General features: G+C 43.7%; 1 protein-coding gene across 1 annotated transcript; it reads right to left on the bottom strand.

The window, feature by feature from the left end:
- Positions 1-7,097: 7,097 nt before the first annotated feature.
- On the bottom strand, positions 7,098-21,068 carry CAMLG (calcium modulating ligand). The gene is made up of 4 exons (XM_032157939.2): positions 20,777-21,068; positions 18,067-18,527; positions 14,471-14,536; positions 7,098-7,715 (listed from the first exon to the last, which is right to left on the bottom strand). Exons 1-4 carry the CDS (start codon positions 20,946-20,948, stop codon positions 7,524-7,526), a joined length of 891 nt encoding a protein of 296 aa, XP_032013830.1. The 5' UTR covers positions 20,949-21,068; the 3' UTR covers positions 7,098-7,523.
- Positions 21,069-21,163: the final 95 nt, after the last annotated feature.

The following is a 21,163-nucleotide window of genomic DNA, read 5'->3' as shown; positions in this document are numbered from 1 at the left end:
AGTAGAGAACGAAGAGCTAAAAATACTTTGGCAAAAGATTAGTTCTCAACATTGCTTGCACTGGGAAGCTTAAAAATAAAACAAACAAAAAAAACCAAAAAAGGGCCAGGCATGGTGGCTCATGCCTATAATCCCAGCACTTTGGGAGGCCGAGGCAGGAGGATGGCTTGAGCCCAGGAGTTCAAGACCAACCTGGGCAACATAGTGAGACCCTCTACAAAAAATAAGCAGAATAATTAGCCAGGTGTGCTGGCACGCCTGTGGTTCTAGCTACTTGGGAGGCTGAGGTGGGAGAATCATTTGAGCCGGGGAGGCTGAGGCAGAAAGATTACTTGAGCCCAGGAGTTTGAGGCTGCAGTGAGCTATGATGACTCCAGCCTGGGTAGCACAGATAAATCTCATCTCTAAAATATTAATAAATAAAATAGAAGCCTGGGTTCCACCCCTATGTTCTGATTTAATCGGCCTGGAGTGCTTCTTGTACACTGGGAATTTTTAAGTTTCCCAGGTAATTCTGAAGTACAGTCAAGATTGAGAACATTATTCGAGAGTTTGGGCACCAAAAAATGTATATGTATTGTCTCATGCAACACATACAGAAATGTTGAATTTTTTTTTTTTTTTTTTTTTTGAGACGGAGTTTCGCTTTTGTTGCCCAGGCTGGAGTGCAATGGTGCGAGCTCAGCTCACCACAACCTCCGCCTCCCGGGTTCAAGCGATTCTCCTGCCTCAGCCTCCCAAGTAGCTGGGAGTAGAGGCATGCGCCACCACCCCGGCTAATTTTGTATTTTTAGTAGAGATGGGGTTTCTCCATGTTGGTCAGGCTGGTCTTGATCTCTCGACCTCAGGAGATCCGCCCACCTCGGCCTCCCAAAGTGCTGGGATTACAGGCATGAGCCTCTGCACCTGGCCATTTTGAGTTGTTTTTGCAGAAAGCAATAATGGAGTTGGAGAAAGGCTCACATTTTTACTTTACTTGCCTCTGTACTATTTTACTTTCTTACACCTAAAGATGATGGAAAAGTTCTGTATCTTGATTTTAGTGGTCATTGAATAGATTAGCACATTTTTCAAAATTCACAGAACTATACCCTTTAACTGTACATGACATTGTATGTAAATTTTACCTCAACATAGTTGATTTAAAAAAAAAAAAAAGCAAACCAACGAGTGACACTCCAAGATGAGTTTATGCTCCCCACGCCCCCTGTGGCTTGCTGCCCACCTGTGGTAGCTGTGAGAAGCATTGAAGAGAGATAGAGACTGGAGGGTCTGGCAGTCCATGCCAAGGGTAAGAAGGCCTGAGCTAATTAATAAGTGACAGGATGGACACCAAGGAGGGTTAGGAATCCCCCTGTAAATTGTTTGGATGTGGGCTGCAGGTAGGGAATGTGGATTTCAGCCTAAAAGACATAGAAAACCACCAGTGGCTTAAACAGTGAAGACTGAGAAGTGATCAGATTCTGGCTGTATTCTGGAAGCAGCTCTCAAAGAGCCAATAGATAAACTGGATGTGAGCTATGATGGAAAAGGAAGGAATAAAAGAAGACTGCCAGGTTTTCAACAGAGCTACTGTGGACTGTGGTGAATTTATGGAGATGAGAAAGACATGGGAGCAACAGATTTGGTGGAGGAAATAGAGAAAGTCATTGATTTTGTTTCAGTCATGTGATATTTGAGGTGCCTACTAGACGTCCAGGAAATAACAGCTACAAATAGAGGTGGGAGAGATATGGGTCCTCAGCATTTTATAGAATGTATAATACACAGTATTTGAAGCCATGGAACTGGATGAGGCCACGCAGAAGTGAATGGAAATAAGTCCTTAATTTTTGAAATTAACACAATTTGAATACTGCTTAGAATCACAGGATTAGGGCCAGATGCAGTGGCTCATGACTGTCATCCCAGCACTTAGGAGGCTGAGGCGCGTGGATCACGTGAGGGCAGGACTTCAAGGCCAGCCTTGCCAACATGGTGAAATTCTGTCTCTACTAAAAATACAAATACTAGCTGGGTGTGGTGGTGCGTGCTAATCCCAGCTACTCGGGAGGCTGAGGCATGAGAATCACTTGAACCCAGGAGACAGGTTGCAGTGAGCTAAGATCGCACCACTGCTCTCCAGCCTGTGTAACAGAGCGAGACTCTGTCTCAAAAAATAATAATAAAAAGAATCATGGGATTAATGTTATAGATTTTTTAAATCACAAACTCAAACTTCTTAATTTTAAGTAACAAAACTGAGACTCAGGAAACATATTTCGTCCTAGGTCACTAACCTTGTTGGAATCTAACCTGGAACTAGAGTCCAGAGATCTGCCACTTAGGCCAGAGCTGTCTTCAAGATACTTTATTTCCAACTCCCCTTTAAGAGAACACATTAACAAGACAATTCTAACTGGCTTAAATATTTCTTACATGTATAATATATATTCTATATTATATATATTATATATTATATATTATATTAATATAGAATATGTAATTATAGAATATATATTTTTTATATATATGTATTTTTTTTTTTGAGACAGTTCCTGGTTCTGTTGCCCAGGCTGGAGTGCAGTAGTGTGATCTCGGCTCACTGCAACCTCCTCCCAGGTTCAAGCGAATCTTGTGCCTCAACTTCCCAAGTAGCTAGTAGCTGGGACTACAGGCACACACTACCCCACCAGCTAACTTTTGTATTTTTCATAGAGAGGGTTTCGCCATGTTGTCCAAGCTGGTCTCAAACTCCTGGACTCCTGGTCTCAAGCGATCTGCCTCCCTTGGCGTCTCAAAGTGCTGGGATTACAGGTGTGCACCACCCCCACTCCGCCACAATATATTTATAGCAAATTCACATCAAGTCTGTCCTGGGGGGAGTTTTTTTTTTTTTTTTTTTGAGATGGAGTTTCACTCTTGTTGCCCAGGCTGGAGTGCAATGGCGCAATCTCGGCTCACTACAACCTCGCCTCCTGGGTTCAAGCGATTCTCCTGCCTCAGCCTCCTGAGTAGCTGGGATTACAGGCATGAGCCACCACTCCCAGCTAATTTTGTATTTGTAGTAGAGACGGGGTTTCTCCATGTTGGTCAGGCTGGTCGCGAACTCCTGACCTCAGGTGATCTGCTGCCTTGGCCTCCCAAAGTGCTGGGATTACAGGTGTGAGGCTGGAAGGTTTTATCTATTAGACAGGTGAAAGAAATGACTATAGTCTGTGTTCTAATACATCACTTTCAGTAAACTAACCTGTTTTCCAAAGCAGCATATTTTGACTGTGACTTGACTTACTAACCCAGTATTGAATATCTCATAACCCTCTTGCTATTTTTAGTGCCAACTGTGATGACACATGTCCATTTACACAACTAACTGAACTAAAAAAACTACTAGGTAACATGGTCAAGATGTTACCTCTAAACAACCATCCTTGTCCCTCTAGTTTTAATCCATATATATATATTTTTTTTTTTTTTTTTTTTTTTTTGAGACAAAGTCTCACTCTGTTGCCCAGGCTGGAGTGCAGTGGCGCGATCTCAGTTCACTGCAACCTCTCCCTCCCAGGTTCAAGAGATTCTCATGCCTCAGCCTCTTGAGTAGCTAGGATTACAGATGCGCCCGCCACCACACCTGGCTAATTTTTTGTATTTTTTTTTTTTTTTTTAGTAGAGACAGGGTTTCACCATGTTGGCCAGGCTGGTCTCAAACTCCCGACCTCAAATGATCCACCTGCCTCGGCCTCCCAAAGTGCTGGCATTACAGGCATGAGTCATGGTGCCCAGCCAATCCATATACATTTCAAAACCCAGAAATTTCCAAATAAAAAATGTTTTAAACTATTCCAAACACTAAGAAACTTCAATTCACAGGCCAGGCACAGTGGCTCTCGCCTGTAATCCCAGCACTTTGGGAGGCCAAGGTGGGTGGATCACATGAGGCCAGGAGTTTGAGACCAGCCTGGCCAACATGGTGAACCTGTCTCTACTAAAAATACAAAAAATTAGCCGGATGTGGTGGCATGCATCTGTAATCCCAGCTACTCTCAAGCTGAGGCATGAGAATCACTTGAACCAGCACGGGGGGTGGGCAGAGGTTGCAGTAAGCCGAGATCGACATCACTGCACTCCAGCCTGGGCAACAGAGTGAGACTGTTCTGAAAAAAACAAAACAAAAATTAGCCAGGGGTGGTGGCACATGCCTGTGGTCCCAGCTACTTGCAAGTCTGAGGTGGGAAGATTGCTTGGGCCTGGGAAAGCAAGGCTGCAGTGAGCCCTGATCATGCCACTGCACTCCAACAGGGGCAACATAGTGAGACCTTGTCTCAAAAAAAAGAAACTTTCAGGTCGGCTGCAGTGGCTCAGACTTTTTGTTTTCCTTTTTTTTTTTTTTTTTTTTTTTGAGACAGAGTCTTGCTCTGTCGCCCAGGCTGGAGTGCAGTGGCACGATCTCAGCTCACTGCAAGCTCCGCCTCCCAGGTTCAAGTGATTCTCCTGCCTCAGCCTACTGAGTAGCTGATATTACAGGCAGGTGCCACCACGCCAGGCTAATTTCTGTGTTTTTAGTAGAGACAGGGTTTCACCGTGTTAGCCAGGATGGTCTGGATCTCCTGACATCATAATCCACCCGCCTAGGCTTCCCAAAGTGCTGGGATTACAGGCGTGAGCCACCACGCCCGGCCTCACACTTTTAATCTCAGCACATTGAGAGGCTGAGACGGGCAGATCACTTGCGGTCAGGAGTTTGAGACCTGCCTGACCAACATGGTGAAACCGCCATCTCTACTAAAAATACAAAAATTAGCCAGGCATGGTGGCAATGCCTGTAATCCCAGCTACTCACTCACTACTCAGGAGGCTGAGGCATGAGCACTGCTTGAACTCGAGAGGCAGAGGTTGTATGTACATCATGCCAGTGCACTCTAGCCTGGGAAACAGAGTGAAACTGTGTCTCCAAACACAACAAAACAAAACAGGGTGGGTGCAGTGGCTTACGCCTGTAATCCCAGCACTGTGGGAGGCCGAGGCGGGCGGATTACCTGAGGCCTGGAGTTTGAGACCAGCCTGACCAACATGGAGAAACCCCGTCTCTACTAAAAATACAAAATTAGCTGGGCGTGGTGGTGCATGCCTGTAAACTCAGCTACTCAGGAGGCTACGGCAGGAGAATCGCTTGAACCTGGGAGGCAGAGGCTGCAGTGAGCCGAGATTGTGCCATTGCACTCCAGCCTGGGCAACAAGAATGAAACTCTGTCTCAGAAAAAAAAAAAAAAACCTTTCATTTCTACTTGATATTATTCAACAAATGCAAGCAAATGATCAGGGAGATGCCTATCAGTTAAAGAGAAAAAATGGCACCAATAGATACAGGTATCTTATAACTGTTTTCAAAATATAAATTTGATAATGATCTACAATTACTAAAATTTTGCATGTGTCAGCCGGCTAAATGATTTTTTTTTTTTTTTTTAAGAAACAAAAGTAGGCCAGGCACAATGGCTTGTACCTGTAATCCTAGCATTTTGCGAGGCCAAGGCAGGAGGACTGCTTGAGCCTAGTTCGAGACCAGCCTGGGTAACGTGGCAAGATCCTGTCTCTACAAAAAACCAAAAAATTAGCCAGGCATTAATGGTCCCAGTTACTTGGGAGGCTGAGACAGGAGGATTGCTTGAGCCCAGGAGGTCAAGCAAGGCTCCAGTGAGCCATGATTGTGCTACCACTACACTCCAGCCTGGACAACAGCGGTAAACATGGTTTGGAAAAAAAAAAAAAAAAAGGCAGCAAAAGAGTAAACATGTGCAATGTGCAATTGAAGACCACTAGTATCTTCTCAGGGATTAAGGAAGCGACAACTTTAAGGATGATTTACAACCCTTTAGATACTAGATTCATTATAGAGTCAGGAAAATTGTGTGCTTATAATCTTCCACCCAAATCAGAAGAATAGACTTAAATTATACTTATTCTTCATTACCCTGGTTCAAAATGAAATGACAGAAATCAAGACTTAATGAGTAATTTTTTAAAAAGTATATGTGTTGGCCGGGCGCAGTGGCTCATGCTTGTAATCCCAGCACTTTGGGAGGCCGAGGCGGGCGGATAATGAGGTCAGGAGATCGAGACCACGGCGAAACCCCGTCTCTACCAAAAATACAAAAAATTAGCCGGGCGTGGTGGCGGGCGCCTGTAGTCCCAGCTACTCGTAGAGGCCGAGGCAGGAGAATGGCGTGAACCCTGGAAGCGGAGCTTGCAGTGAGCCGAGATCGCGCCACTGCACTCCAGCCTGGGTGACAGAGCAAGACTCTGTCTCAAAAAAAAGAGAAAAAAAAATTGTATAATATATATATATATATGTGTGTGTGTTTTTAATGTCACAAGGATTAACCAAATTAGACTATACAAAAATCTGTATGGAAATGTAACACCAAGTGACATTAACACTTTAGTCTTATATTCTTTTAAGAAGACAACCCATCAAAATATGGCAGTTACTGAGTTAGTTAAAAGGATATTTATAAGGCCAGGTGCAGTGGCTCACACCTGTAATCCCAGCACTTTGGGAGGCCAAGGTGGGCAGATCACCTGAGGTCAGAAGTTCGAGACCAGCCTGACCAACATGGAGAAACCCCATCTCTACTAAAAATACAAAAATTAGCCGGGCGTGGTGGTGCATGCCTGTAATCCCAGCTACTTGGGAGCTGAGGCAGGAGAATCCCTTGAACCAGGAAGGCGGAGGTTGCGGTGAGCCGAGATGGCGCCATTGCACTCTAGCCTGGGCAACAAGAACAAAACTCTGTCTCAAAAAAATAAAAACAATGTTTATAATAACTCATCTAGACCATATTTGGGGGGAAAAAGGACATTTATGCTATTGGGTTGCATGCCTCAATTCTTCAGATCCCATTTTGTTTTTGCTTGCTTAAAACATACTTCTAAAAAGTGAAAACTCAAATGTAAAAAGTTCCAATTCTGAGTTTGATATACAGCAATAAAAATTTTATAAATACCTTCCAATTTCACATGTATGAATCATTTCTTTGATCAAATACTTGTGCTGGAGTAAAAATTAAGATACTAACTCAACAAGAAAAGTTACAATGTGCAGACTTAACATTAGACAATTCAGTTTCTTTCATTTTATTTTTCAGATGACTTCATTTCTCAGGACAGAATGACACAAATACAAGAAGCAGTCTCTAGGGCTGGCTGAGACCACGTTTATCTGTTCTCCTAAAAGCACTAGCTCAGCTCCCAAAAGAAGAATTACAAATCTGAGAAGTTAGAGGAAAGGTACAGAATAGGAATTCTGATTAAACAAGAAAAATCAATTAATGACATTGGTACTCTATTCTTCATATCAGTAATAATACAAACTCAGCCCTTTTAAATCAGAGAATCTGCCATTCTATTTCTAATAAAGTAGTTTTACAACCCCTAAAGTAAAAGAGTTACATGAAGGTGTAAACCAATTTGCCTCCTTTAGAGACACTGCAATATAGAAGAGGATTTTTTTTTTTGTAAGCTTCGCCTTCTCAGTTCTACAGGCTTCATGGTACTCCAGAGCCCCAATAATCAAGCAGTTCATGACAAAAGATAAAAGTGAAAAAGTAGACACAGAGATCTGTGAAGACTTCGCCCATTTTGCTATAGGTATCCATTGATCGATTTATCACTTCGGCAGGAATTCCCGATAATAGAAGTGCAGCTGTTAGTACTGTTGTCTTTATCTTTTTTTCACTCTGTGTAGAGAAAAACTCAAATTAATCTTCAAAGTTTCAGCAGACTACATTAAGCTCTATACAAACATGATCAATACTGCTGTTTTGAACTGAAATGATTTAAAAACTGTTAATGATGTTTCAAAACAATCAGTAATATACCAACATTTACTGAGCATATAATATGTAACTCATCAGACTGCTAGGCAATAGCAGACATCAGTCTTGCTTTTTTTTTTTTTGAGACGGAGTCTCGCTCTGTTGCCCAGGCTGGAGTGCAATGGCACGATCTTGGCTCACTGCAACCTCCGCCTCCCGGGTTCAAGCGATTCTCCTGCCTCAGCCTCCTGAGTAGCTGGGATTACAGGTGCTTGCTACCACCCCCGGCTAATTTTTGTATTTTTAGTAGAGACGGGATTTCACCATGTTGGTCAGGCTGGTCTCAAACTCCTGACCTCGTGATCTGCCCGCCTCGGCCTCCCAAAGTGTCAGAATTACAAGCGTGAGCCACTGCGCCTGGCCCAGTCCTGCTATTAAAAGTTTTTAAAAAGTGTCATCTTGGAAGCATGACATAAATAACAATTTATGATAATATACAACAGTACAATATAAAAACAACAAAAATATTACTAGACAGGACATAAATAACTGCTAAATGACTGACACGGATAATGTGTGACATAAGAGCTCACAGGAGATATAAATTACTCCAGTGTTTTATGTAAATAAAGCACAAGGAGGACTTCAGAGGAAGTAAAATTAAAAACTGCAGTGGCTCACGCCTCTAATCCCAGCACTTTGGGAGGCTGAGGCTGGCTGATGGCTTGAGCTTAGGAGTTTAAGACCACTCTGGGCAACATAGGGAGACTTTGTCTCTACAACAAATACAAAAATTAGCTGAGCATGAGCCTGTAGTCCCATCTACTCAGGAGGCTGAGGTGGGAGGATCTCTTAAGAGGTTGAGGCTGTACTGAACTGAGACTGCACCACTGCATGCCAGCCCACATGACAAAGTGAGACCCTGTCTCCAAAAACAACAACTAAAAACAGACCTTCAAAGAAGAGCAGGATTTAGACTGGCAGAAGTGAAAGTTTTTTGAAGGGTTAAGTCTCAGGACAAGTTAGAGGCAGAAGAATGCTTGGAGAACAATGAGTAATTTGTAACAGACTTATAGGAATGTAGGGCCCTAATTGTTATGCAAAGGAATTCACACTTGATTATACATCCAATAGGGTATCACTAACAATTCAGTATACTTCTGGTGGAAGAGAGAACATTTACTTACTAATTTTCTAGTCTCATTTTTTAAGAGATTAAAAGCTGAATTTTTCTTTATTATCACAAAATCCAATCATACGGTTTAAAATATTTTTAAATATAAAAACCTATAGTTGGCCGGGCGCGGCAGCTCATGTCTGTAATCCCAGCACTTTGTGAGGTCGAGGTGGGTGGATCACAAGGTCAGGAGTTCGAGACCAGCCTGGCCAATATGGTGAAACCTCGTCTCTACTAAAAATACAAAAAAATTAGCCAGGCGTGGTGGCACATGCCTGTAATCCAAGCTACTTAGGAGCCTGAGGCAGGAGAATTGCTTGAATCTGGGAGGCAGAGGTTGCAGTGAGCCGAGATCGTGCCACTGCACTCCAGCCTGGGTGACAGAGCAAGACTCCGTCTGAAAAAAAAAAAAACCAAAAACCTATAGTTACCTAAGAGAAATGAAATCTTATGCTCACAAAAAGCCTCATACAAGAAAGCTCTTAGTTTTAGTCATAATAACCCCAAAATTGAAAACAACCAAGATGTCCATCTACAGGAGACTAGATAAATGGATATAGTCATACAATGGAGTATTACTGAGCCAAGAAGAAAAAAAGGAATTAACTACTGATTTATCCAACAACATGGATAAATCTCAAAAATATCATGCAGAATAAAAGAAGGCTTGCACAAAAAAGTAGTATCAAGAATGATCCCACTTATATGAATTACTATGCCAGACACAACTAATCTATGTTGGGAAAAAGTTCTTTGGGGTATAGGGACTGGGACTGCCTGGAAAGGAGCATGAAAGAAACTCCTGGGGTGACAGCGAAGTTATAAAACTTGAAAGAGGTATGGGTTTCACAGGATGTCAAACGTATTAAATGGTACAATTAAGACGAGCATTTCAAGCAATCAGTTAATTACGCTGGTACCCTACTCTTCATTCTTTCATAGAACTAATTGTTTTTTTTTTTGGAGATGTAGTCTCGTTCTGTAGACCAGGCTGGAGTGCAATGGCAGGATCTCGGCCCACCGCAACCTCCGCCTTCTGGGTTCAAGCAATTCTCCCACCTCAGCCTCCCCAGTAGCTGGGATTATATGTACCCACCATCATGCCCGGCAAATTTTTGTAGAGATGGGGTTTCACCATGTTGGCCACGCTGGTCTTAAACTCCTGACTTCAGGTGATCCACCCATCTCGGCCTCCCAAAGTGCTGGGATTACAGGTGTGAACCACTGCACCCAGCCTCAGAACTAATTTTACCTTAAAATTTTACCTAAAAAAGGCCAAGCGCGGTGGCTCACACCTGTAATCCCAGCACTTTGGGAGGTGGAGGTGGGCAAATCACAAGGTCAAGGGATAGAGACCAGAGACCAGCTAATTCTAGCACTTTGGGAGGCTGAGGTGGGCAGATAACCAGGTCAGGAGATCAAGACTGTCTGGGCCAACATGGTGAAACCTTGTCACCACTAAAATACAAAAAAAATCAGCCAGATGTGGTGGCACATGCCTGTAATCCCAGCTACTTGGGAGGCTGAGGCAGGGGAATCGCTTGAACCTGGGAAGTGGAGGTTGCAGTGAGCTGAGATCTCGCCACTGCACTCCAGCCTCGTGAAAGAGCAAGACTCCGTCTCAAAAAAAAAAAAAAAAAAAGAGAGACCATCCTGGTCAGCATGGTGAAACCCCGTCTCTACTAAAAATACAAAAATTAGCTGGGCGTGGAGGCGCGTGCCTGTAGTCCCAGCTATTCGGGAGGCTGAGGTGGGAGAATCGCTTGAACCTGGGAGGTGGAGGTTGCAGTGAGCCAAGATTGTGCCACTGCACTCCAGCATGGCGACAGAGCGAGACTCCGACAAAAAAAAAAATTTTACCTAAAAAAAGAACCTTAAAACAGTAAATTGTAGTCAGTGTTATGTAAGAGGGGTGAGGTATACCGATGTGTACACCTACAACATACTTTGAAATGCATCAAGAAAAATTTGATGGAAGGCTGGGTGCGGTGGCTCACGCCTGTAATCCCAGCACTTTGGGAGGCTGAGGCGGGCGGATCACAAGGTCAGGAGATCGAGACCATCCTGGCTAACGCGGTGAAACCCCGTCTCTACTAAAAATACAAAAAATTAGCTGGGCGTAGTGGTGGGCACCTGTAGTCCCAGCTACTCAGGAGGCTGAGGCAGAAGAATGGCGTGAAGCCGGGAGGCGGAGCTTGCAGTGAGCAGATATTGTGCCACCGCACTCCAGCCTGGGCAACAGAGCAAGACTCCATCTCAAAAAAAAAAAAAAAATTGATGGAAAAACTTCACAGAGATTATCTTGGGTTTGAAAAATAAAGATACGTAATATAAGAAGATGTTAATTGCAGAATCTAGGTGGTTGGTATTATACAAATGGGTGTTGACAGCACAATTCTTTCAACTTTTGTGTTTATTTATTTATTTTTGAGACGGAGTCTTGCTCTGTCGCCCAGGCTGGAGTGCAGTGGCGCTGTCTGGGCTCACTGTAACCTCTGCCACCCGGGTTCCAGCAATTCTCCTGCCTCAGACGCTGAGTAGCTGGGATTACAGGTCTGTACCCACCATGCCAAGCTACTTTTTGTATTTTCAGTAGACATAGCGTTTCACCATGTTGGCCAGGCTGGTCAAGAACTCCCAGCCTCAGGTGATCTGCCCACCATGGGCTTCCAAAGTGCTGGGATTACAGGCGTGAGGCACTGCGCCCGGCCAATTTTTGTGTTTAAAAACTGCTATAACAGGCCAGGTGCGGTGGCTCACGCCTGTAATCCCAGCACTTTGGAAGGCCCAGGCGGGCAGATCACCTGAGGCTGGGAGTTCCAGACCAGCCTGACCAACACGGTGACACCCAGTCTCTACCAAAAATACAAAAATTAAGTGGGTGTAGTCATTCACACCTGTAGTCACAGCTACTTGGCAGGCTGAGGCAGGAGAATGAACCTAGGAGGCAGAGACTGCAGTGAGCTGAGATCGTGCCACTGCACTTCAGCCTGGGCGACAGAGTGCGACTCTGTCTCAAAAACAAACAAGCAAAAACACCCTGCTATAACAAAATGCTGTTTTGTTGGGAGAATATATAAAGTCTCCCTTTTCTCTCTTCCATTTACATAGTACCCGTATATACATCTCTATCACACACATAAGTATTGTTAATAATTTCATGTATAGTCTTTCAGTTTGTTTATGCATGTATAAGCAAAATCAAATCATACATTATTTTTTATTTTCAAAAAGAAATTAGTATAGATTCTATTCTGAATTTTGTTTTTCTCTTAATATTTCTTGGAGAGCTTACGATTATCAGTACATTGAGAGCCTCTTGGAGAGCTTACCATTATCAGTACATTGAGAGCATCTTCATTCTGAATAGACATGTTATAATTTTTTTTTTTTTTTGGAGACGGAGTTTTCCTTTGTTGCCCAGGCTGAAGTGCCATGGTGCAATCTCGGCTCACCGCAACCTCCACCTCCTGGGTTCAAGTGATTTCCTGTCTCAGTGTCCCGAGTAGCTAGGATTACAGGCATGCGCCACCACGCCTGGCTAATTTTGTATTTTTAGTGGAGACAGGGGTTTCTCTATGTTGGTCAGGCTGGTCTCGAACTCCTGACCTCAGGTGATCTGCCTGCCTCAGCCTCCCAAAGTGCTGGGATTACAGGCATGAGCCACCATGCCTGGCCAATTTTTTTTTTAAATGTAGTCACTCAGTGGACATTTAGGTTCCAAACTTTGCTACTGCAAAACTACAATCAATGTTTCAAAGGTGAATTTCTTTTTTCTTTTTTTTTTTTTTTTTGAGACAGAGTCTTGCTCTGTTGCCCAGGCTGGAGTGCAAAAAAATGGCACAGTCTCGGCTCACTGCAACCTCTACCTCCCAGGTTCAAGTGATTCTCCCTGCCTCAGCCTCCCAAGTAGCTGAGATTACAGGCACCCGCAACCATGCCCGGGTAATTTTTACATTTTTAGTAGAGACAGGGTTTTGCCATGTTGGCCAGGCTGGTCTCGAACTCCTGACCTCAGGTGATCCACCCGCCTCAGCCTCCCAAAGTGCTGGGATTAGGGTGTGAGCCACCGGCGCCCAGCCTCAAAGGTGAATTTTTTTTTTTTTTTTTGAAGAGTCTTGCTCTGTTGCCCAGGCTGGAGTGCAGTGGCGCAATCTCAGCTCACTGCAAGCTCTGCCTCCTGGGTTCACACCATTCTCCTGCCTCAGCCTCCCGAGTAGCTGGGACTACAGGCGCCCGCCACCACGCCTGGCTAATTTTTGTATTTTTAGTAGAGATGCTGTTTCACCCTGTCAGCCAGGATGGTCTCGATCTCTTGACCTCGTGATCCGCCTGCCTCAGCCTCCCTAAGTGCTGGGATTACAGGGGTGAGCCACCGCGCCCGGCCTCAAACGTGAATTTCTAAACAAATGCTTCAATTAAAATTACAATGTTATTTACTCTTTTACTTCTTGTATTTGACCTATTTGACCCTTCAAAAATACAAATGCTTCAAATCCATTAAAATCATACACAGGTCTGTCAGCCTGTTAAATATAACATGCAAACAGCCAAATAGCATTTTTTTTCAGCAAAAAGCTCCCACAAAATTCGATCACACTAGTTAGGCTGTCGTCTATGTCAGGCAAGCCAGGCCTCATAAAACTGTATGTCTGTAGTCAAGCAGGCCAGGTAAACATTGACTCTCAACATCATTCTGTTCTGTAATATTGGCCAAATATTTATTGCAAATATCAGGCCCTCAACACTGAAGATAAAGTGCACTGCTATTAAGTGTCCAATATGAAGTATGGTGAGATAATCAAATCCATTTTTAAATTAATTTCCTTTATTATAGACAAAATGAATTACTAAATTTACTAATTAAATTTAATACTTTGCTTAAACAAGTACTATTCACACTCTTTCATGAAGGACCTCAATCCACAATAGACCAATATTTTTGTAAAACAGAATAACAATATTATGGCAATGTCAAATTGCTATAAAAGTTTCTAATTACTCCTTTTTTTTTTTTTTTTTTTTGAGACAGAGTCTTACTCCGTCGCCCAGACTGGAGTAGTGCAGTGGCGCAATCTTGGCTCACTGCAACCTCTGCCTCCTGGGTTGGAGCAATTCTCCTGCCTCAGCCTCCTGAGTAGCTGGAATTACAGGTGTGCGTCACCACACCTGGCTAATTTTTGTATCTTTAGTAGATACAGGGTTTCACCATGTCGGCCAGGCTGGTCTTGAACTCCTGACCTCAGGTGATCCACCCACCTTAGCCTCTCAGAGTGTGGGGATTACAGGCATGAGCCACTGTGCCCGGCCAATTACTCATGTTTTTGAACTTAATGTATAACAAACACAAACACATAGTTTGGAGATAAGCGGGCAAACCACACTTTGAATAGCACTGATTCAGACCGTAAGCAGGACTAACATTTTTAAGTTCCTTCAATTAGCTAGTCATAAATCAATCCAAACACATCATCAAAATTTAGGAAAAAAATTAATTTACCTTGGGAAAATATTTGTATAATCCCATGTACGCAAGTTGTAAAGTAAGAAATGGAGCAAATATGGACTGTGAAGATAGAAGATAAAATTAAATATTTCCAACATAATCATTCAAATCACAATAAATCAAACAGCAGCTATAAAATTCCAAGCAAAAGCTGTAAGAAAATAGTTATTATTATTTTTTGAGACGGGAGTCTTCCTCTGTCACCCAGGCTGAGTGCAGTGGCATGATCTTGGTTCACGGCAATATCCACCTCCCAGGTTCAAGTGATGCTCGTGCCTCAGCCTTCTGAGTAGATGGGATCACAGGCGCCCGCCACCACACCTGGCTTATTTTTGTATTTTTACTAGAGACAGGGTTTCACCATGTTGGCCAGGATGGTCTAGAACTCCTGACCTCAAGTGATCCATCCACCTCAACCCCCCAACATGCTAGGATTAGAGGTGTGAGTCACCGCGCCTGGCAATTACTTTTTTTTTTTAAGATGGAGTCTCACTCTGTCGCCCAGGCTGGAGTGCAGTGGCGCAATCTCAGCTCACTGCAACCCCTGCCTCCCCGGTCCAAGCAATTCTCCTGCCTCAGCCTCCCATAAAATAGTAATTTTAATGGTTAAAAGTAATCTTGCTTCTGCAGAAGAGTGAAGAAAATAAAATATTTGATTTCCTAACATAAAATGTTTCTCAAGTCATGCAATTCTTTCATATTCTTTTAGTGTCCCCAAAACTGTCTTCTCTCATAAAAACTTATCTTTTAAATTATTTAAAGTATTAAATGGTGACAGATGTTTAACATAGTAACACAGATGCGGTAACATCTCCGTCACCCAGAGGGAATTAATTGACATCCAGGAAGCACACAGAAAAGGCCCAGCACTCAAAATAGATGGCACTCTTCCAGCTATGCAGAAGGCTGAGGCAGGAGGACTGCTTGAGCCCAGAAGTTCTAGTCCAGCCTGGGCACCATAGCAAGATCCTATCTCTAAAACAACAACAAAACTAAATGCTTGGCTGGGTGCGGTGGCTCATGCCTATAATCCCAGCACTTTGAGAGGTAGAGGTGGGCAGATCACGAGGTCAAGAGATAGAGACGATCATCCTGGCCAACAAGGTGAAACCCTGTCTGTACTAAAAAATTAGTTGGGCACGGTGGCACGTGCCTGTGGTCCCAGCTACTTGGGAGGCTGAGGCAGGAGAATCGTTTGAACCCAGGAGGCGGAGGTTGCAGTGAGCTGAGATCGCGCCATTGCACTCCAGCCTGGTGACTCCGTCTCAAAAAAAAAAAAAAACCAAAAAAACTAAATGCTATTCATTCCTCAGACTTCAGGGCAGCGAATCAACGCATATAGTTACCATCCCTGATTCTCCCATGGCAAGTTATTCTTATTAGAGATAAAATGGCTTGGTGAACAAAACAGAAAAGATCAAAATAACATTCACATAATTACTTCCTTTTTTGAGACAGTCTCACTCTGTTGCCCAGGCTGGAGTGCAGTGGCATGATCTTGGCTCAATGCAACCTCCGCGTCCTGGGTTCAAGCAATTCTCCTGTCTCAGCCTCCCAAGTAGCTGGGACTATAGGCACCTGCCACTCTGCCCAGCAGAGACAGCGTTTCACCATATTGGTCAGGCTGGTCTCGAACTCCTCACCTCAGATGATCCACCCACCTCAGCCTCCCAAAGCGCTGGGATTACAGGCGTGAGCCACTGTGCCCGACCCCTCATAATTACTTTTAAAATGAAACTATTAAGAAGGGAGTGAAGGAGCAAACATTACTAGATGGCAGTATAGAGAGAGCAGTAAGAAACAGTTGAAAATCTGATAGCAGATTTGGCAAGAAAACCAAAACAAAAAAACTCACACAAAAATAGGACATAACTTTAAAATCATGAAAGCACAGAGCCCTCCAGATAGAGACAAAAAAGAGATAGGCAGCTCATTAAATGCTGAAAGCATCACTGATCTTTGCATTATAGCAAACTATAATGACAAGTTATCATCAAGGAAAAACAAATCAAATCTGTTCAACAAATTCTATTTATGAAAACATCTACATAAAAATAGATTTTAGGCTGGGCGCAGTGGTTCAAGCTTGTAATCCCAGCACTTTGGGAGGTCGAGGTGAGCGGATCACGAGGTCAGGACATCGAGACCGTCCTGGCTAACACGGTGAAAACCCATCTCTACTAAAAATACAAAAAATTAGCCGTGCATGGTGGCACATGCCTGTAGTCCCAGCTACTCGGGAGGCTAAGGCAGGAGAATCACTTGAACCCAGGAGGTGGAGGTTGCAGTGAGCCAAGATCGCACCACTGCACTCCAGCCTGGGCAACAGAAACTCCACTTCAAAAAAAAAAAAAAAAAAAGATTTACAAAAACTGTTTTGCTTAATGATATAAACTTTAATTATCTGGATATTTATGTGCCTGGTACATATACTTAAAATGTCTACTGAATGGAAAAACCTCAAAGCAAGACACTGAACTATGAGCTATGCTTTTCTGCATTCTTCGATATACTGTAAAACAAAATGACTACATCACGGTACAACCAAAATGGACTCATTATGATACTACATTAGGAAATGCTGAAATGTCTTCTGAACCATAGGAAAATTACCTCATATTCAGGACCAGAGGAACTGCATTTTACTATTTCATATTATTTGAAAATTGATAATATACAGTATATATATGTAAAGCACTTAACCCTTTGGTTAAGGAATGAAACTGCCAAGGTTTAATCCCAGCACCGCTTAGTAGCTATGTGACCTTGGGCAAATGATTTAACCTCTCTGAGTCTTCATTTCCCAATGGATTCAAATAATACCAAGTTCATAAGAATGAGGATTAGATGAATTAATATATGTAAAGCAATGAGAAGGGTCCGTAGCATGAAAAAGGGGTTTTAGGACAGTCATCCCTCAGTATCAGCAGAGGACTGGTACCAGGTTCCTCCTGATACCAAAATCCACAGATGCTCAAGTCCCTTATGTAAAATGGCACAGTAAATATAACCTACTCACTTCCTCCCATATACTTTAAATCATTTCTAGATTTTTTTAATGCCTAATGCAATGTAAATAGCTGTTGTACTGTTTTTATTTGTATTATTTATTGTTATTGTTGTATTGTTATTTCTTCCCCAAATATATACACATACACATATTTTTGAGACAGGGTCTCACTCTGTCACCCAGGCTGGAGTGCAGTGCCGTTATCCTGGCTCACTGCAACCTCCGCCTCCTGGGTTCAAGCTAATTCTCCTGCCTCAGCCTCCCAAGTAACTGGGATGACAGGCGTACACCACAACGTCCGGCTAAATCCAAATATTTTCAATCCACAATTGGTTGAATCCACATAAGGTGCAGAACCAACTAATATGGAGGGCCAACAGTAATTATTAGGCTCTGTATTTAACCACAACACTTCATTCTATGAGATGAATAGCAAAGTTAATAATATATCTTCAAACAGCCACATGGATCTGGTAGATATTAATACTGGCAATGACTTCTATGGATCACAAGCACTCATAATTATTAACATTTTGCATTTTCCATTAAGTTAGTTAATAATTTACAGATCTTTTCTTACCAAGTATTTGCAAACAAAAGCTCTGACTCCAAGAGCAAGAAGAGCACATCCCACCAATCTAAATATTCGAAAAGAGTCAAATTCTTCTGCTGTGCTTCCATCCTCTTGACTGGGTTTTTCACTAATCAGCTGTTTCCTTAGCTTCATTGCTTCTTCGAATCTGGAAAGGTACTGCTCTAGGCCATGGTGGGAACCCCTCTGGACCGAGTCCGCTGTCAGGTCCCCTCTGTTCCGCTGCCGGAGCTCAAGGTTGACATCATTACTGCACTCAGGTGGTTTAATGAACGAGTCCAATTTGTCTCCCAGTTGGGTCCCCTTTACCTCGGCCACACCACCCTGCTGGTCAGTTGTTCCTGTACTGACTGAATCACCCAGCACTACTCGCTTTGAAACGGAAGGAACGCTGAGGGAGTTCAGTTTATCACTGTCCTGCTGCTTTGATTTTGTTTGACTTTCTTCTTCTGAGAAAAGAAATTTAAAAGTCTTATGTATTTATTCCATACTGGCAAACACCTTACTTATGTTTTAAAATATGCTGTTGCAGCTAGAACTCAGCAGCCTCTGAATCGAAATAAATAAATACTGATTCTGCATTAAAGAAAAGCTGGTTTCGGCCAGGCGCGGTGGCTCATGCCTGTAATCCCAACACTTTGGGAGGCTGAGGCGGGCGGATCATGAGGTCAAGAGATTGAGACCATCCTAGCCAACATGGTGAAATCCTGTCTCTACTAAAAATACAAAAATTAGCTGGGTGTGGTGGCGTGTGTCTGTAGTTCCAGCTACTCTGGCTGAGGCAGGAGAATCACTTGAAACCTGGGAGGCAGAGGTTGCAGAGACTGTGCCACTGCACTCCATCTGCATCTGCCTGGTGACAGAGCGAGACTCCGTCTCAAAAAAAAAAAAAAAAAAAAGCCGGTTTCTTCCTCTACACCCTCAAAATATATCACCCAAAATGAGTATTCTGCAGAGGAAATAACCCAAACTTTGTGGGTAGGAGATAAGATTAGTACACAAACCGGGAAAGATATTCAGAGATGAAGCAAGCTGAAAAGACCAACTTTTTATGGATAATATATCCCAGATGTATGATTGCATTGCCTGCCTTAGCTTATTCGGTTAAAAATATAAAATCAGTAAAGCCTTTTAAAATCTATATTTTAAAATTAGATTTCTGAATCCAGTGCCCTATGAGCATAGGGTGTGGCATATCCCACAGCTACTGTTTATGTAGTCAGGCAGCCATTAGTAGGCACTTCAGCAGTTTTAAGACACTACTCTGGTGGGTTTTTTTCTTTGGTTTTTTTTAAAAAGGCCAGGCACAATGGCTCACACCTGTCATCCTGTAAGCCCAGCACTTTTGGAAGCCAAGGCTGGTGGATCACTTGAGCCCAGAAGTTCGAGACCAGCTTAGGAAACATAGTGAGACTCCCATCTCCACACACACATTTTTTTTTTTTTTTAATTAGCCAGGCATGGTGGCGTACACCTGTGGTCCTAGCTACTCCGGAGGCTGAGGTAGCAGGATTGCTTAAGCCCAGGAGTTTGAGGCTGCAGTAAGCTATGATCATACCACTGCACTCCAGCCTGGCCTACAGAGGGAGACCCTGTCTCGAAAAACAAAACAACCTTTAAAGACATAAAATTTTCAAAGCAAAAGAACAAAATATAGAAAGTACCTCGGGTAAGATCATAAATAATGCTTTAAGAATAAATAGGCTGATAGAAAAATGTTTCTTCTATTGTTCTAGAAGAATTTGAAATGGTTTTCTTACCGCTCATTTGAACTGTCTAAAAGTTCAGAGCTATACACCTAAAGCCTTACAGAACCAAAGTCACAAAGATATAAGGAGCTTGCGACCAGTGACTGAAGGCCAATTACTAAAGGAAACACTGGAAACTTAAATAACACTAGGGGGTGCTAATTGCTCAGTTATACTCACGTGAAATAAATTTTTTTAAAGAAAATCATTGGACATGTGTTTGAGGGAGGAATGAGGCGCTCTCCTTAGAAATGCAGTTCCAGACATCAATCACATCAATCTCCCCTGATGAGAAGAGGAAACTCTCAGGTGTGCACTTCGCACTTGCTGGGTCTCTGAAGAACGCTCACTCTCACTTTTCCCACCTTTTCTAGCCGGCCCGTAGGTGACAAGTGTTGAGGACACTGAACACAAACACTAGGATATGACCACAAGAGTCCCTGATACACGTAGGATGAACTAGCGGGCAGTTCAGTAAAGACAGGCTGATGTGGGCGGACGAGAGTTACACAGCAAAAGGCAAAAGAAAGTAGACGCTAGAGAAGGCACTGTAAGGAAAAGCACTTGGAACCTTAAGAAGGAAAGCCATCTTCCTAAGGGGAGCAGTGGACACGACAGTCTAGGGATACAACGTGTGCCCTTCAAGAAAGGCGAGGAGTGGCTAAGGAAAAAAGGGGCTGTTCAACGTAACTGGGAAGAGGGAGCGAGAGCTCTGCAGGCAGGGTGGGGAAAATCTCATGGCGAGGCCCCGGGAAAATTGGGGGGAGCGACTAAGAACATCCTGGGGTTCAGGAATGAGAACTTGGGATATCACCGAAAGGGCGGGACAGAGGAAGTCAAAGAGCAGGGCTTGGTCAAAAAGGTCAGGGGAGTGGAGGTGGGAGAGGGAAGAATGACCCTGAAGATTCAAGGTGATGGGCGGGAGACTGAGGGGAAATCGAGGGTCTTACCCGCGCCGCTCCCGGGCCTGTGAAAGCCCATGATCCGGTTGATGCGCTGTTCCGAGTTCATAAGTAGCTTTCTCCGACGCAGCTCGGCCCGACGCTGGGAAGCCGACAGACCTGAGCCCGCTGAGACCCCCGGCCTTTCCCCGCCGTCGGTAGCGACGGCCATCGACTCCATCCTCCCGTCTACAGTCTGGGAGGGGTGGCAGCGGCGGCGGTGTTGGCCGCCGCTGCGAGGGCGATGACTAGAGACCGGGCCGCAGGGCGCGCGTCCCCTTCCCACTATAGACCCGCCCCCGAGCGCGGTGCCGGAGCCTGTGAGCTAAGCACTCACGCACCGCCCCACACGACCAAGCGCGAGGCTCTGGCCGCCATCTTGAGTGAGGGCAGCGC

The sequence above is a fragment of the Hylobates moloch genome, unplaced genomic scaffold, assembly GCF_009828535.3.
Source record: "Hylobates moloch isolate HMO894 unplaced genomic scaffold, HMol_V3 SCAFFOLD_6, whole genome shotgun sequence".
Taxonomy (NCBI): domain Eukaryota; kingdom Metazoa; phylum Chordata; class Mammalia; order Primates; family Hylobatidae; genus Hylobates; species Hylobates moloch.
The sequence above is the reverse complement of the archived record's forward strand: the minus strand, read 5'-3'. Positions and strand labels throughout refer to the sequence as shown.

Excerpts from the sequence above, each read along its gene's own strand:
- CAMLG (XM_032157939.2), bottom strand. The coding sequence starts at position 20,948 with ATGGAGTCGATGGCCGTCGCTACCGACGGCGGGGAAAGGCCGGGGGTC. Across the intron at positions 18,528-20,776 it reads CAGGCCCGGGAGCGGCGCGG|AAGAAGAAAGTCAAACAAAA; the intron begins GTAAGACCCTCG and ends TTCTTTTCTCAG. Across the intron at positions 7,716-14,470 it reads TATACAAATATTTTCCCAAG|AGTGAAAAAAAGATAAAGAC; the intron begins GTAAATTAATTT and ends TTCTCTACACAG.